At 47.4% G+C, this 18,358-nt stretch overlaps 1 gene segment (V, D, J or C); it reads right to left on the bottom strand.

Moving 5' to 3' along the window:
• Nucleotides 1–966: 966 nt before the first annotated feature.
• Nucleotides 967–1,723, bottom strand: LOC127593756 (T cell receptor alpha variable 13-2-like). The segment is given in 2 exon segments: nt 967–1,481; nt 1,554–1,723. Coding segments are annotated over 2 exon segments (405 nt in total).
• Nucleotides 1,724–18,358: the final 16,635 nt, after the last annotated feature.

The following is an 18,358-nucleotide window of genomic DNA, read 5'->3' as shown; positions in this document are numbered from 1 at the left end:
ATCGAGAGGCGAGTGTTGCAGAGAATTGGACATGTGATGCGTATGGGAAATGAAAGACTAACAAAAGCTATGGTATTGGGATGGTGGGAGGAACTGGAAGGAAGAGTGAAGAGGATGGGGCGCAAAAGGAAAACGGTGTTGTACTGGAAGAGAGTGATTAGGAATGCAGGAATGGACTGGACGGAGGTGGAAAGATTGACGAGTGACAGGGAAGGATGGAAGCGGAGAGTGAGCGAGCGAATGGATCACCTGTATAAATGGGAAAATCAGAAAGGTCACAGATATGAGGTGGTAAGGAACGAGGAAAGACTGGAAAGGAATGTGAGGAGAGTGAATGATGGGTTGGTATGTCGGTATGATGGGTGCGGAAAAGTGTGCAGGAGTAGAGCTGGTCTAACCATGCACGAGAAACGCATACACCGCAGGAACGATGAACAGGTGGAGTTTGAGTGCGAGAAGTGTGGAAGGAGGTTTGGGTCGAAAGGTAATAAAATGAGTCACCAAAGGAGTTGCACGGGAGGAGCGTATGAGGAGAAGGGAGAAAGGAGACACTGTGGAGGGTGTGAAAGGTGGTTGACGAAAGCAAACTATGCCAGACACGTGAGAGGGTGTGAAAGAGTCTGCAGAGAGTATGAGGTGGAGATGGAAGGAGGGAGAAGGGAGGGAGCGGGCGTGGCGCGTGCAGGGGGGGCAGGGGGGGGAAGGGCAAATGGGGAGGGTGGGCGCGGAGGGAGAAGGGTAGCTTGCGGGAGGTGTGGGAAGGAAATGTTGGCGGGGAACCTTGCGAGACACCAACGGGATTCGTGCCGGGTGTGGCACCCGGGAGGGGGGGCAAGTCCCTGACGGGGGCCGATTGCCCAGGATCGGATCGGATCGGATCCATATGGAGTCTGAAATCAGATGAGCAAAGGAGCACATCTGAGACTCATGACAGAGTGAGCGGCAAGTAGAATCGAAAAATCATCGTCAGTGAGTTACAAAGTACGTTTTTAGGCCCTTTGGGCCACAGCGGGACAAGACAATATCCTCCTTGAGCACGAAAACAGCCTGTTGTCATGCTAAGTTGCAGCTCTGCGACAATTTGACCCATTTCTTCCTGTGAGGCCACTCCCCCAATGGATGTTATGAAATGAGGCGGTTGCAAGAGTTTTTGTGCAGGCACGCCAGTGGATGTGTCAGCGTGGGCTTCAGGGCGCAGTAGAAGAATCCCGAGTCGCTGGGCTTCACACGCTCGATGCGCAGAGGAGCTTGCCGAGCTCTGGCGTCCATGCTGCAGCGATACCTGTCAGCGTACTTTTCTGCCATCTTGCCTCGATCGATCTTAAATCGGCTCAAGATGAACTCGGGTGCTGTGTTGGCTTCTTGTTTGTACCAGAAGATGTAGTCGGTTGACGTCGAACTGTCGTAGCTGCAGCTACGACAGTTCGACAGTTCGGCGTGGACGTCCCGTTCCGGCTGGTGCACCGTTTGACCACTGATTCCTGTCACTAAAAGGCAACAACAGCGATCAGACATCAGTGGAATGCGGCAGTGACTTCACATGTTGACCTCACCCAGGCTCCAAGCAGCCGTCAGCACACATGCAAGCGCCCGACTCATGTCTGCACTCGCAGTGTGCGTGAACTCTGACTTGTTGCTGAGGGGGCGGGGGCTTTCTGAAGCAGTGACATCACACACGCACAACGGAAGTCATGTATGGCGGAGCAGCGGACTGTGGTTCATGTGAACGTCATCTTTGTCTTGTCATGGTTTTAATCAGACTCATTTACAGCTAATGTAAGTTGAGGGATTCGTTGTTTTTTTTTAATGGATGGCTCTACTTTACTAACGGCAAAAACAGAGATGGAATCCTTTGAATGCATTTTTTTGAAAAAAAAAAAAAGACGTCTGCACCGCAGCACGTTCGAGAACACACACTTCACAACTGAAATGACTTCCTGCTTTCCCTTACTTCAACAGCGAATCAGAATCTATTAACATAAAATCGCCTGGAAACAATTAAACAACAGAATGCACTTTAGGTAATCTTAACATGAAATAATATGATGCTCAAACATAAAATGAGACTTAAGAATATAACATTAGCTTACACGAATATTAAAGTAAACACTGTATTTCCATAATCATCTCGACATGCAGGTGCACCTGCTTCCTGTCACTTTCGATACTCACCTACCTATCGGCACGTGGCAAGCTGGCACTCGGTGAGACGGAAAGCAGTAAACAGTAACCGTTCGGTGCCTTTCATAGTCACTCTCGTTTTCAATGTTCTTTTTTTATCAATCTTGATATTTGGTTTCACGTTACTGGACTTGTGATTTTTCGTTTGTGTATTCTCATTGTTCTCTTGTACCTTGCCTTCGCAAGCGCTTTTCCACGTATTGTTATTTCTGATTCCTTGGGAGCAGGCAAGCAAATAGTACTAAAAAGTTAGCTTGGTGTGACTGTGATTAAAGTACAGATCCGGATAAAAAAATATTTTTTCTGATCTGATTTCTTATTCAAGCCAATACATATTGTTGTGGGAAATTATTTAGCACGCACAAGCATAATATGTTTTGGTTGTGTATTGTGGCCACTTACTTTGGAACAAAGAATCTTTCACTGAAAATTCTCTGTGAACCCCAAACAAGACAACTTTTGACTTTGGAGAGCCCAAAAGATCCTTTGCTTTTGAGACGGTTTGATTGCCTCACCTGACAGCTAAAAACTCAATTTCATGAAATTTGTACTGGACTACCGAGCCCGCATCTAGAATGTCGGTGGTGGCCTGACCACAGTGGCGTACTGGTCCAGGGGCCATAAGGCCATTGGGCCACTGTTAATGTCGGATCCTGTATCATTTTCCTGTAGTATGTACCATTACTTGGGACCACCTGGTAACATTAAAATAGATGTGAATGACTTTAGCGGAACTTGGAAGAGATGCAACATGATGCCAGCAAAGTGAAGCCAGATGTGGTGGGCGTGGCCACTGTGGTTGCAGATTTGTGTCACAGTGGATGTTGTTGCAAGAAGGCTGCTGCGGGGTCAAGATTGTCTTCAGGGGCGGGACAAGAATGACAGTGGAAATCAGGATGATCTTAACATATACGGTAGCTTGTATTTTCCACCTCTTGTTTTGACATAATTGTTCGTGAATACTTGTTTTTCCTTCCCTACTCTGTTTTTCGGGGAAAGGTTCAGCTGCTTGCTTCTGCCACGAATCTTCCTTTTTATTGCCTCAAGTGCCATTTGCTTTTTTTTGTTAAACTAGTTTGACTTGGTAAATTTTCCCATACATGCAGCTGGAACGAGCAGATAATTGGTACGCTGAATATAAATTTTATTTGTACGTGGAAACATGAAGGTAAATAACAAATTGGATTTTGCTGGTATCGCGCTTTTCAAGGCACTCAAAGCACTTTAACAATCCTCATCAGCATCAGGACCAAGTTGGGGCTTTGGTATTTTGTTCAAGGACACTTCAGCATGGTCACTCGGACTCAGGATTTGACCCACGACCTTCAGGCTGGAAAATCACCACAATACCACCATAGCTGTGACCCCACCATCAGGATCCCGAATGTGCGCTTGTCAAAGTTTCTCTTGAGGTTTTTGTTGAGGGACCAACTGATGTGTGTCAGACTTTCGGAGATTACTTTTTGGAAGCGGCACCAGATTGACTGCGGAGACTTGTAAGTTTGGCTTTCGCAACTCAAATTGTGTCACTACCTCAAAAAGATGAGATAAAACAAGATAAAATGCATTTTTTGTGTCCATTTTTTAAAACCGCAAAGCCTATTCAGTTTGCAGCTTCATAACAGATCTCAGGAGGTTTTTGTTAAGGAAGTAACTAATGTGTGACAGGACAGTACAGGTTACTTTTTGAAAGTGGAATCAGATTGACAGTGGAAACCTGTAAGTGGGATTTATTCATTTTTTGGAAGAGAATTAATTTATTTTGTTTGAATTAAAATCAGAAACAGAAAATGTGCTTGTTTATTTATTTTTTTTGTTTTGTCTGAGCCTCACATTATCTGAATGAATAGTCGATGTTTGGATGGAACCAAATTAAGTGTTGACCCTTGTGAGTGGAAACATGGCAAAGTATTTGGCGGCTCAATAAAATTAAATTTGGGGATTGGCTCGTTACATGTTGACATGTTTTGTGTGAACCTTTCACAAACTCTGTCACGAACATAAAATGAAAGCTACTGTTGTATATTAGACATGTCTGGAACCATCAAGTTTCTTCAAAGCGACAAGTAAACACCAAAACTCAAAGTGGATCACTGGAAAAAAAATCAAAATGGTTGTTTTATTTCCAGATTCGTTTAGTGCTAAACTAAAAATAGAAACCAAACACTGGGAAAAAAATTGCCGTTCATGATTTTGGTCCCCATGGATGCTTGAACTCTGGCGGAATATATCATCCGCAACGGGAGATCTTGCGGCTAAATTAATGCACTTGGTGTGCACCAATCTCATACACCCCAGCAAGTCACTTTCTGCGTCGACAAAGTCCTTTGACTGCCTTGATTTTAAAAGGAGTGAGGGGAGCCACTTGGATTGGTCATTCATATTCCACAGAACGGTCATGAAAACTTTTTTTACACAACCTCCCCTGTAATGTGAACATATGGTTGGTGTTTTAGTGGAAGACTTTGAGCCATCCTTCTACAAACTTGAGGACAGCAACCTGACGGCATGTCTCGCCACCGGCTTCAGCCGACGCAGTGCCACTGAGAAGCCGGGAAATAGACACATGTTCAAGGAGTCTCGCCCCGTGCGAATATCGGACGACTTGTTATACAACCAGGTGGCACTGCTCACAACCGAACATAACGACACGTGCAAGGAAGGTGAGGAGGGTCAGGTGAAGCCTCCAGTCATCTTAATGAAGTCAACGCCTCACGTCTGCTTCTTGTTTTGCTGCCACAGGTGACAGTGGACAAGGGCAGTGCCAGGACGCGTTGGTTCCAGGTTAGTATTGAACGTGTAAAAGCCGCAGCCTGTTGGGCAGAGTTAAATGTGCATGTCGCCGGCAGACGAGAAAGTGAACATCCTCTACCTCGCCGTTCTCACCCTGCGCCTCCTCTTCGCCAAGACACTCGCCATCAACTGTGTCGTGACACTGGGCCTGTGGTTCGGCGCACCAGAGTAGCCAGCGTGGCGTACCACCTTCCTCTTGCTGCTGTGCTTGTGTTATAACTTGTCGCTATTTACATGTCAGTGAGCTATAAAATGCGACAAACAAAAATTCAATAAAAGAAAAACAAATTAAAGGCTATTTCTTCTTTATTTTTTGATGAGGCAACAAACAAATCTTTCAGCTATAGAAAGCCATTTTTGAAAAAAAAAATCAACAAACTAGAAAAGCTCAGTTGCCACAAATCAACTTTTGCTATGACTTGGAGGAGTGGGAATTTACCCCCACACACAAATACAATCCCACATCATTTAGCAAGCCTATTGGTATTTATTTGTGCTTTTTCTCTGTGAGTTTTTGTGTGTGTGATCTCGTTTGTGTCTCTGCTGCTCTTTCCACGGGAAGCAGTCGCCATGGCACCTGCACCACAGATGACAGCGGTGATGGTTTCTGTCTCAAAAGATTACTGGGACAGGATGCGTGTTGTGTGTAGGAAATGAAGGTCAGGTAGAACGAGGAGCATTGCTTTCTTTTCTTTTAAAGAAAACCTTTATTAGTTTCTCCATTGCGAGACTAATAAAGGTTTTTTATCTTATCTTTCCGTAACTTTTAAACAGGTCTGATTTCAGAGTGATAATTGGATGGGTGCCGTTGGGTCTTTATTGCGTTTTAACAGTGCGGTCATCAAAGCTGTGTTCATATTCGTGCGCAGAGTGGTGATACGCAGTAGCAATCAGCAGCGCTGGCCCTTGTTGGTCTCCTGATCGATATTTATGCTGACCTTTCGCATGCCTGACCTTTGTCATGGATGTCAGGAATCTAATGGGACAACTTGTATCCTCTTGAGCCAATGATGATGAGAAAGCCAGAAAACATTTTCATTGTTGTGCATGCCAGTATATGAAAACAAAATCACTGCAGCTCTCAGAGTCACATCACACATTGACCTCATTGTGCTTGCATCACATCATAACAAAACATAAGATCTATGAGTATGAGATGAAATTGAAATGAGCCCATGAGACAAGATCGTCCCCTGCATAGCAGCAGCAGCGTGTTGTCACAGTGGCACGTGAGGCCACACCCCCAATGTGGTCTCCGACATGAGGCGGCTGCAGGTGTTTTTGTGGAGGCACGCCAGAGGATGTGTCAGCATGAGCTTCATGGCGTCGCGTTCACGGTTCACATGAATGCTGACTTGTGGCTGAGTGGGCACAGCCTTCACTTCCTATTGCAATGAAATCAACATGCACATTCGAAGTAAGACGTCCTCCTGAGTCACAGCACCGTACTGTGATTTTTTCGTGTCATAATGAATTCGTCTTTGCCCCATCTGCTTCTCCTTCTTCTTGCGAATAAATATTGGCTGATAAGCCGCTGAGGAGGCTTCTTCTGGTCCACAGGATGTTGACTCCTCACCACTAGGGTGGAAAAAAAAATTTAATTTGATTTACATTTTGCAGCACAACATCCAAACTTTAGAATTGTGGTTTATATACCTCCGTAAGCTGTTCCTCAACTCTCAACGCAACTGTATTTGTAGAGCACTTTCAAACAACCATCACTGCACACAAAGTGCTGTACATGGAGCAACTATCATATGTACAACAATAGAGCAATAAATCAGTGACAAAGACGGTAGAAAGCAGCGAACAGCAAAACTTAGATCAAGTCTGAGTCAAATGCCAAAGAATACAAGTGAGTTTTCAGGCGGGTTTTAAAGATGGGCAGTGAGGGGACGTGCCGAATGTTCAGTGGGAGGTCATTCCAGAGAGAGGGACCATGAACGGAAAAGGTTTGATCCCCTCTGAGCCTCAGTTTAGTTCTTGGTACTTCTAATAATGTCTAGTCTGCAGACCCGAGGCAAACTCTAAAATGAATAGGGAGCCAGTGAAGGGATGCCACAGAAGGAGTTATTTGCTCCCTCCTACGAGTTCCTGTCAAGAGGCGAGCAGCAGCATTCTGGACCAGCTGAAGATGCTTTATGGAGGATTGGCTGACTCGCAGCAGGCCTCTTGGAGAGGTTGAGAGATTAAAAAAAATTGCCCCCGTTCAGTCTCAATGGCGAGGAGCGGGCCGGCCCGGAGGCCGAGTGCGGCCGGGCAGCAGGCCTTTTGGACAGGTTGAGAGATAAAAAAAAAAATAGACCCCGTTCAGTCTCAATGGCGGGGAGTGGGCCGGCCCGGCGGCCGAGTGCGGCCGGGGAGCAGGCCTCTTGGACAGGTTGAGAGATAAAAAAAAAAAAATCCCCGTTCAGTCTCAATGGCGGGGAGCGGGCCGGCCCGGCGGCGGAGAGCGGGCCGCACTCGGCCGCCAAGTGTGGCCGGGCAGCAGGCCTCTTGGACAGGTTGAGAGATAAAAAAAAAATTATCCCCGTTCAGTCTCAATGGCGAGGAGCGGGTCGGCCCGGCAGCGGAGAGCGGGCCGCACCCGGCGGCCGGGTGCGGCTGGGCAGCAGGCCTCTTGGACAGGTTCAGAGATAAAAAAAATAATAATCCCCGTTCAGTCTCAATGGCGGAGAAAATTGCCACCCTGTTCAAGGGAATAGTCAGCTTAGTTACCCTAGGTAAATCGATGACTCTAAACAAAACTTCTCAAATTCTCAAAGTTCCACCCCCAAATTCGCAATGGGGGTTCATAATAGTAAGACCGTGGAGAGAGGTGATCCCAAAAAGAAGTTAACATGTAAGGACTGGAGATTCGTAGAGAGCCAATGTCCTTCGAAGATAAAACATTTAGATACGTGGGTAGAGAAATACAAATTCGCTGGACAGCTGAATATACAATCGTTGATGCGCCTGCAGGATGATATTAGATCAATGTGCAAGAATGACAAAACAAAAATGGATAAGGATGGGTTTGGAGATATTGATTTCTGGGTGTCCTTGGCTGAAAAGAGGCGGAAAGTGAAAGTAAAGAGGGGTTTAGAGAAAGTGGAAAGAGGGGATTGTGTAAGTGAGTTTGAAAAGAATGAGGGAGACGTTATGTTTCACAGGATAGAAGAAGATGAATCGGGCCCGGTAGGTATACTGACAGGGGGAAAACGGAAAGTAGAAAGAGAGAATGCATTGGAGCAGAAAGAAGAAAGAGAAAATACGTTGGAGATGGCATCCACAAATACTATTGTTACACCACCGTTATATCTGACTCTTCCGACATCTCCTCCTTTTCCACCATCCCCTCCACCCTCTTACAGAGGGGGCCATCCGATGGCCACCAGGAGAAAAGGAGATTTGGGAGTGGAATTTTCAAAAAATTGGGGTAGTGATTTTTCCCCTGTTGCGACGAAGGTTGACTCATCCGGAAGCGAGGTACGAGACGCTTTTCCCATGATTGAAGTTGCAAATCCAGACATAAGAGATGAGTCGCCTGTCATTCTTGTTTATAGAACATGGACACAAGAAGATGTAAAAAAAGCCGTAGATGGCAGTACATCACATAAAATTGATGTGGTACAATTCGTCCAGGAAATGGAGGATCTGCGAAAATCATATCATCTAAATGGAGCTGAGGTGCAACAAGTTTGGATGGCGGCTTGTTTGACAGTAAATTGATGGTGTATACTGTATCGATATTTGGATGGGGATGACAAAATTAAAAGTTTGGATATGCTGAACTTGGTTGAGACCTGTAGCAAGGTGAATATTTTGGTTTGACTGTAGGGTTGTGTCTGCGAATATGTGTTAGATTAGTCTTTGCGTGTGGGTGTGTAGATAAGCGTGACTCTTGGTGGGACTCATGGAGTCTTGTTTGTTTTATTTTCTGGCTTTTGCAGTGTAGAAGGTTTGCATGGCATCTACTATAATTACTTGTAATTGTAACTGTTTTTATTATAATTCCTAACGCCACTTCAGCTTCATTATTTCAACTGGCGCTACATGAAGTATGTGTAAATCAGGTACAGGAATAAAATGGTTGAGTATGGGTGTGGTGACACAGAGAGTTTTGGATACTTATACTGGGTGAAAGGCAAGTGAAAATATTGATGGTGAGACGTAAGGTGATGATGGAAGTTGAGTATGTTGAGAATAAAGAAAGGCACGGGCAGGTGAGGTTTGACACAGTGATGCTACGAATGAGGAGGTCACCGTGTGTTTAGGTTGAAAAGGGCCGTAAGGTCACGAGATGCTTAGATGGTTGTTTGTAAGTCGTAAACACAATTTTTTGTTTGTGTTGAGTGGTCGTCAGTGGACGTGTGTGGGACGTTGTTAACTTTCTGGGAGGAGTTAGAATGTGTAAGTATACAGTGAAGGCCTTGATCTGGATGATTTGTGAATGTTAATGTCTGTGGGTTTCAATTATCTTATTTGATTTATAAATGCTTCTGTTATGCTGCTAATTGCCAGAATGTTCCGATTATGTTCCAATGTTTTTTTAGATTACGTTCATAAGATGCACATTTCTCTTGAAACATGAGAAGAGCCATCACGGCTCCTGATATGGGAGAAATGATGGTCTTGTCTCATGAAATTTTGTAAATTCAGTTACAGTGTTGTTTGTGCTGTGCCTTCCGTCATTATGAAATTTAATGACTAGAGTTGGAGCTGTCGTCGAACATACAAATTCTTATTGGTTTGAGTCATAAAAAAAAAACGTCAGATTTTAAGACATGTATCATTTGTGCATACACGGGCTGGATTTCTAATTTCGTTCGTCACAAGAGCAAAATCTTCCAGCTTTAATCAGCATGTTTCAGGGTCACGTGTGAATAATTTACAATTGGCTTCGTTAACTTAGAATGACTGCACGTTTTAAGGTCAACAGTGGCATTTTTGAGAATCACACACCCTAGGTGGTGTTTACCAAAGACAGTTGCGGCATAGATAAGCCTTTTGGCAGCCTTGAGCAGTGTATGGTGCGAACTCTGCATGCTGGAAGAGTGCTAGGAAAAAAAAGGGATGAGCTGTGGCACACTAGCATGACGTTTTTTTGTCGCCTGGGTAGCATTTATTTTGTGTGTCGATGTTGTTATGTCGATCCCCTTTAACGCTGGAAAAATGCACAGTGCTTAACCGTGCTACTTTGTTATTGCTTCCTGATGGGTGTTTGTTTGTTTGTTTGTTTGTTTGTTTGTTTGTTTGTTTGTTTGTTTGTTTGTTTGTTTGTTGGAATGTAAACAGGTAATAGTGATTTGAGAGGTTGTAGGGGGAAGTACAACACACTCATCTCATCTTATCTCCCGTTTTGTGTGTGTGTTGATTTGTTTCATATTAATATTGCAATAACATGCATGACGGGCTGATTGGAAACTCTAAATTGTCCCTAGGTGTGAGCATGAGCTTGGGTGGTTGTGCTTGTGTCTGTGTGCCCTGTAATTGGTTGGCGACCGGTTCGGGTTGTCCCCCTCCTACTGCCCGTAGATGGCTGGAATAAGCTCCACTCACCCCCGCGAACCTCGTGAGGATAAAAGCGGATCGGACATTGAATGACTGAATGTATTGCTTCATATAGTGATGGGTCGTATTTTGGGTACATCTCGGTTTAACAGGCGAAGGGAGGACTCTAGATATAAACAAGCGCGTTTTGCGGGCTATATTTAGGTAGGTTTGTGCGACTTTCGGTTTGTGCACGAACTGTTTGAGCATATACGGGAGCATATTTATGCGTCGCTTTTCAAAATTGGTGCCCCGTTACATTACGGCATCTCATCAGTTTATTGGTTTAAAACTGATTTGTATAGTTATTTTGCGGTTTGCTTTTGAACCTCTTTTTGGACACAGCGGGTGGGTCGCACATTTTCTGGTCAGCATGGTGGCCAACGGCCATCTTGATGTCCAAGTCGTCAGGGTCCATACTGTCGAGCGACTCGAGATTTGATGTGCGATGCCTGCAGCAGGAGCTCATTTGGCTTCTCTTTCTAATGCTTGAAGGTCTTTTTGACGAGGACATGGAAAATTTCTTTTTACTTTCTTTGTTAAGGTCGCGGTTGTTGTGAATGCGCCTTGTGAATTGGAGTATGTTGTATAACACGTGAAGTATTGTTAATTCAGTGTGACGAATGTTCGTTGTTGTATCAAGTTGTGATATTTGCGCGGCTCACACGGCAGCGATTTATTTTTTTTTAGGGGGGACTTGCTGGCTAACAGCAACATGATAGCGTTTTGGGTTCAGTTCACTTCTGTTTTATATGCGGCAACAAATTTTTGTGTCATGGATTTTTTGTGTCATGGATTATCTCACGCACTGGCAGGGGGAATGGTGTCTCTGGTTCGGAAACATGATACAACCTATGGTTTTAACCACTGTTGGAATACGGTACATTTTGAACTACATCTCCATTTCAGATAATGTAGATGGTTTTCGTTGAATTAATGAGGGGATGCCATATTGCCGGGGTTTGGTTGAGGCTTTTCCAAAATGGGTCGAAAATTGATAAAATGGAATGCATGTTTCACATTTTATTTGAGACACTATTGCTCCTGCCATCCACAATCTGCAGGATTGGTAGCAAGTCTGAAATTACGGTATATGGTTAAAATTCAATTAAAGAAATTGAATTGACTTATATGTCACCATTACGAGAATGGTGTTTTCTTCTTTGTTTGAAATATTGTTTTTGGAGACTATATATATTATTGATAATTTCTACAAAATTGTGAACTAGGAAATGAAGCTGATTCGGTTGACAATATGTGAGAACGTTTAGAAAAAAAAAATGAATTGAGATTGCCGTAGGACGATTGTGCTTTTTCACAGCAGGTTCCAGCAGACATGGCTCTGATTCGAAACATGAAGAAGAAACAGTGTGCTTCTTTGAAGTGTTGATGACCACACCGTTTGATGGACATTGTAAAAAGGTCATCTCGACAGAAACATCCACTGAGGAAGGTGAGCGAAGTCCGGTGACGCGATGGGCACAGTATTTTAGTTACTGGGAACATCAAACGACCGGCGGAAGAAGTTTCAAGACACCTTTGCACTCACTTAGGGTGTGTTTCTGTCGACATGCTAGATTATCAGTGGTGGCATGTCATTTCCTGTTATATGATCACACTAACACATGGTCGACTGTTCTCCTTTTCTATATGGTATTTGTGCTCTCCTTTAGCACATGTGAAAGGGGATGTATTTTTTTAATAATAACCTACATTTTGCGAATAGATCTAGACCAGGGGTGTCAAACTCATCTTTGTCACAGGCCGCTTTGGGGTTGCACCTTCCTTCGGTGGGCCGGTACGACGGTGAAATTTGATTAAATGGTTATATTTTATTAATTGTACAACTCAACTCAACTGTGTTTATAGAGCAACTTGAATCAACCATCGCTGTATACAAAGATATGTACATGGAGTGGATATATCAGAAATACAATGATGAAATTATTTGCTAACAACTACATATGGATGAATTCTGCCAATTCTGAAGCCAGTCATACTTTGTTCGATTATAGTTTGGTTGAGTGTTTTAACAGTTAACAGAATTATCACAAAATCTCGACATTATTCATATAGAATTTTGGCATTTCAGTACAGATTTTAGCAGGGTTTAAGGAGGTTGATGCGCGTCAATTGCTTTCACGGGCCACATAAGTACATGGGGTTTCGACTTTGACACCTGTGATCTAGATGATCTAGGGGAGGGAAATGAAGAAACACATTTCGGCACAAATTGTTGTATACTTTTTTTTGTTTTGGCGGCAAAAGTATTTTATTTATAATCGATCTAGTCGATCTCATTATGAAAATAAATTCTAATAAATAAATAAATTTATTTCTAGTTCAAATGGTGCATTAATTTGGTCGTAATGGTTCAGATATGGATTGTAAATACATTTCTTAGGTGATTTTATGCGTTTGGGATCTTTTCTTTGGTGGTAAAAGGAAAAAGGTAAACAACCCGACAGTAATATAGTTATTCCCTGCTGAAAGTTGAGCTATATTTCATTCTTTTGTTATTTTATTTTTATTTTATGTTACTGCGGATACAGTGTGGTGCAGTATTGTACTTCTACTTGATTTTGAAGGCAAATGATGGTTATCGCGGACGAGAGTTTTTCATTTTCTGATGTCTGCCGAGTGCGGCCGGGCAGCAGGCCTCTTGGACAGGTTGAGAGATAAAAAAAAAAATCCTCGTTCAGTCTCAACGGCGGGGAGCGGGCCGGCCCGGCGGCGGAGAGCGGGCCGCACTCGGCCGCCGAGTGCGGCCGGGCAGCAGGCCTCTTAGACAGGTTGAGAGATAAAAAAAAATTTGCCCCCGTTACGTCTCAATGGCGGAGAGCGGGCCGGCCCGGCGGCCGAGTGCGGCCGGGGAGCAGGCCTCTTGGACATGTTGAGAGATAAAAAAAAAGAATCCCCGTTCAGTCTCATTGGCGGGGAGCGGGCCGGCCCGGAGGCCAAGTGAGGCCAGGCAGCAGGCCTCTTGAACAGGTTGAGAGATAAAAAAAAAAAAAGCCCCCGTTCAGTCTCAATGGCGGGGAGCGGGCCGGCCCAGAGGCCGAGTGCGGCCAGGCAGCAGGCCTCTTGGACAGGTTGAGAGATAAAAAAAAATAATCCACGTTCAGTCTCAATGGTGGTTAGCGGGCCGGTCCGGCGGCGGAGAGCGGCCGGGCAGCAGGCCTCTTGGACAAGTTGAGAGATTAAAAAAAATTGTCCCCGTTCAGTCTCAACGGCGGGGAGCGAGCCGGCCCGGCGGTGGAGACCAGGCAGCAGGCCTCTTGGACATGTTGAGAGATAAAAAAAAAATAGACCCCGTCAGTCTCAATGGCGGGGAGCGGGCCGGCCCGGCGGCGGAGAGCGGCCGGGCAGCAGGCCTCTTGGACAAGTTGAGAGATAAAAAAAAATTGCCCCCGTTCAGTCTCAACGGCGGGGAGCGAGCCGGCCCGGCGGTGGAGACCAGGCAGCAGGCCTCTTGGACATGTTGAGAGATAAAAAAAAAAATAGCCCCCGTTCAGTCTCAATGGCGGGGAGCAGGCCGGCCCGGAGGCCGAGTTTGGCCAGGCAGCAGGCCTCTTGGACAGGTTGAGAGATTAAAAAAATTGCCCCCGTTCAGTCTCAACGGCGGGGAGCGGGCCGGCCCGGCGGTGGAGACCAGGCAGCAGGCCTCTTGGACATGTTGAGAGATAAAAAAAGAAATAGCCCCCCTTCAGCCGAGTGCGGCTGGGCAGCAGGCCTCTTGGACAGGTTGAGAGATTAAAAAAAAATAGACCCCGTCAGTCTCAGTGGCGGAGAGCGGCCGGGCAGCAGGCCTCTTGGACAGGTTGAGAGATTTAAAAAAATAATCCACGTTCAGTCTCAATGGCGGGGAGGGGGCCGGCCCGGCGGCCGAGTGCGGCCGGGCAGCAGGCCTCTTGGACAGGTTGAGAGATTAAAAAAAAAATTGCCCCCGTTCAGTCTCAATGGCGGGGAGCGGTCCGCCCCGGCGGCGGAGAGCGGGCAGCAGGCCTCTTGGACATGTTGAGAGATAAAAAAAAAAAATAGCCCCTGTTCAGTCTCAATGGCCGGGAGCGGGCCGGCCCGGAGGCCGAGTGCGGCCAGGCAGCAGGCCTCTTGAACAGGTTGAGAGATAAAAAAAAAAAAGCCCCCGTTCAGTATCAATGGCGGAGAGCGGGCCGCACTCGGCCGCCGATTGCGGCCGGGCAGCAGGCCTCTTGAACAGGTTGAGAGATTTAAAAAAAATAGCCCCCATTCGGTCTCAATGGCGGGGAGCGGGCCGGCCCGGAGGCCGAGTGCGACCAGACAGCAGGCCTCTTGAACAGGTTGAGAGATCAAAAAAAAATTGCCCCCGTTCAGTCTCAACGGCGGGGAGCGAGCCGGCCCGGCGGTGGAGACCAGGCAGCAGGCCTCTTGAACAGGTTGAGAGATCAAAAAAAAATAGACCCCGTCAGTCTCAATGGCGGGGAGCGGGCGGGCCCGGCGGCGGAGAGCGGGCCGCACTCGGCCGCCGATTGCGGCCGGGCAGCAGGTCTCTTGAACAGGTTGAGAGATTAAAAAAAAAAAATCCCCGTTCAGTCTCAATGGCGAGGAGCGGGCCGGCCCGGCGGCGGAGAGCGGGCCGCACTCGGCGGCCGAGTGCGGCCGGGCAGCAGGCCTCTAGAACGGGTTGAGAGATTTTAAAAAAATAGCCCCCGTTCGGTCTCAATGGCGGGGAGCGGGCCGGCCCGGAGGCCGAGTGCGGCCAGGCAGCAGGCCTCTTGGACAGGTTGAGAGATAAAAAAAAAATAGCCCCCGTTCAGTCTCAATGGCGGGGAGCGGGTCGGCCCGGCGGCGGAGAGCGGGCCGCACTCGGCCGCCGAGTGCAGCCGGGCAGCAGGCCACTTGGACAGGTTGAGAGATAAAAAAAAAAAATAATCCCCGTTCAGTCTTAATGGCGGGGAGCGGGCCGGCCCGGCGGCCAAGTGCGGCCGGGCAGCAGGCCTCTTGGACAGGTTGAGAGATAAAAAAAAAATAGCCCCCGTTCAGTCTCAATGGCGGGGAGCGGGTCGGCCCGGCGGCGGAGAGCGGGCCGCACTCGGCCGCCGAGTGCAGCCGGGCAGCAGGCCACTTGGACAGGTTGAGAGATAAAAAAAAAAAATAATCCCCGTTCAGTCTCAACGGCGGGGAGCGGGCCGGCCCGGCGGCCGAGTGCGGCCGGGCAGCAGGCCTCTTGGACAGGTTGAGAGATAAAAAAAAATAATAATCCACGTTCAGTCTCAATGGTGGTTCGCGGGCCGGCCCGGCGGCGGAGAGCGGGCCGCACTCGGCCGCACTTGGCGGCCGGGCAGCAGGCCTCTTGGACAGGTTGAGAGATAAAAAAAATAATAATCCCCGTTCAGTCTCAATGGCAAGGAGCGGGCCGGCCCGGCGGCGGAGAGCGGGCCGCACTCAGCCGCCGAATGCGCCCGGGCAGCAGGCCTCTTGGACAGGTTGAGAGATTAAAAAAAAAAAAATCCCCGTTCAGTCTTAATGGCGGGGAGCGGGCCGGCCCGGCGGCCCAGTGCGGCCGGGCAGCAGGCCTCTTATACAGGTTGAGAGATAAAAAAAAAAAATCCCCGTTCAGTGTCAATGGCGCAGAGCGGGCCGCACTCGGCCCCCGATTGCGGCCGCGCAGCAGGCCTCTTGGACAGGTTGAGAGATGTCCAACCTGATGAGGTCATCTTAATACAACTTGGTTGTATAACGAGTCATCTGATATTCGCACAGGACGAGACTCCTCGAACATGTGTCCATTTTCCGGCTTCTCAGTGGCATTGTGTCGGCTGAAGCCAGTGGTGAGACATGCCGTCAGGTTGTTGTCCTCAAGTTTTTAAAAGGATGGCTCAAAGTCCTCCCCTAAAACACGAGGAAGGTGTGCCATAGGTTTTCATGAGAATATGTAATGTGAAATATAAATGATCGAATCCAAGTGGCTCCCCTCACTCCTTTTAAAATCAAGGTAGTCAAAGGACTTTGTCGAAGTAGAAATTGACTCGCTGGGGTGTACGAGATTGGTGCATGCCAAGTGCACTCATTTAGCTGCATTTGACGGCCGGGCATCTGATGTGGGCAATTGGAGAGCACCTTTCAACCCTGTTCGAGCATCCACAGGGAAAAAAATCATGAACTGATATTTTTTGTCAGTGTTTGGTTTCTATTTTTAGTTTAGCACTAAATGAATCTGGAAATAAAACAATTATTTAGATTTTTTTTTCCATGTTTCCATTCACCAGGCTCAACACTGAATCCGCTACCACATCCAAACATCGAATACTGTCACGTTCTGCCCGAAGCGATAACAGATTGCTCCGTGCAGAGCAAGGAAGTAAAGGGTTGGATCCCCGGAAAGCAGACAACGAAAAAATCTTGTCAAACAAAAGGTGTCTTTAATGACAAAAAATAGAAAGAGCCCGACAGGGAAAAACGGTAACAAAAAACGCTGATCAAATAAGGAGCAGGAGTAACAAAGAAGGAAAAAACAACTGAAAACGCTCGCAGAAAACAAAAACACGAGGAGGGCCTGAATTGGCGAAAATACGATAAGTACAAATCTTAGAGGCAAAACGCGAATCACAAGAGTATCGGCCGTAAGGCAAGAAGGCAACGAGTCAAATAACAAATAGCGAAATAGAGCACGAGAGAATATGGCACAGCGTGGAATTCTCCGGCAGTGAGTAAACTGCCAGAGTCTCCTAATATCCATCTTCTACCGCTTATCCGGGGCCGGGTCGCGGGGGCAACAGCTTTAGCAGGGAAGCCCAGACTTCCCTCTCCCTAGCTACTTCTTCCAGCTCTCCCCGGGGGATCCCGAGGCGTTCCCAGGCCAGCTGGGTGACATAGTCTCTCCAGCGTGTCCTGGGTCTTCCTCGGGGTCTCCTCCCGGTGGGACATGCCCGGAACACCTCACCAGGGAGGCGTTCAGGAGGCATCCGAATCAGATGCCCAAGCCACCTCATCTGGCTCCTCTCGATGTGGAGGAGAAGCGGCTCGACTCGGAGCCCCTCCCGGATGACCAAGCTTCTCACCTTATCTCTAAGGGAGAGCCCGGACACCCTGCGGAGGACACTCATTTCGCCCGCGTGTATCCGGGATCTCGTTCTTTCGGTCACGACCCATAGCTCGTGACCATAGATGAGGGTTGGAACGTAGATCGACCGGTAAATTGAGAGCTTCGCCCTTTGGCTCAGCTCCTTCTTCACCACGACAGACCGATACAACGTCCGCATCACAGCAGACGCTGCACCGATCCGCCTGTCGATCTCTCGCTCCCTCCTGCCCTCACTCGTGAACAAGACCCCAAGATACTTAAACTCCTCCACTTGGGGCAAGATCTCCCCCCCGACCTGGAGGGGGCGCTCCACCCTTTTCCGACTGAGGACCATGGTTTCAGATTTGGAGGTGCTGATTTTCATCCCAACCGCTTCACACTCGGGTGCGAAACGCTCCAGTGAGAGTTGGAGAGCCCTGTTTGAAGGAGCCAACAGCACCACATCATCTGCAAAAAGCAGGGATGCAATACTGAGGCCACCAAAACGGACCCCCTCAACGCTTCGGCTGCGCCTAGAGATTCTGTCCATGAAGGTTATGAACAGAATCGGTGACAAAGGGCAGCCTTGGCGGAGTCCTGCCCTCACTGGAAACGATTCCGACTTACTGCCGGCAATGCGAACCAAACTCTGACATCGGTGGTATAGTGACCGAACAGCCCGTATCAGGGGGTTCGGTACTCCATACCCACGAAGCACCCCCCACAGAACTCCCCGAGGGACACGGTCAAACGCCTTCTCCAAGTCCACAAAACACATGTAGACTGGTTGGGCGAATTCCCACATACCCT

Source organism: Hippocampus zosterae, chromosome 21, assembly GCF_025434085.1.
Source record: "Hippocampus zosterae strain Florida chromosome 21, ASM2543408v3, whole genome shotgun sequence".
NCBI classification, from domain to species: Eukaryota; Metazoa; Chordata; class Actinopteri; order Syngnathiformes; family Syngnathidae; genus Hippocampus; species Hippocampus zosterae.
This window is presented reverse-complemented; position numbering and strand designations above follow the sequence as displayed.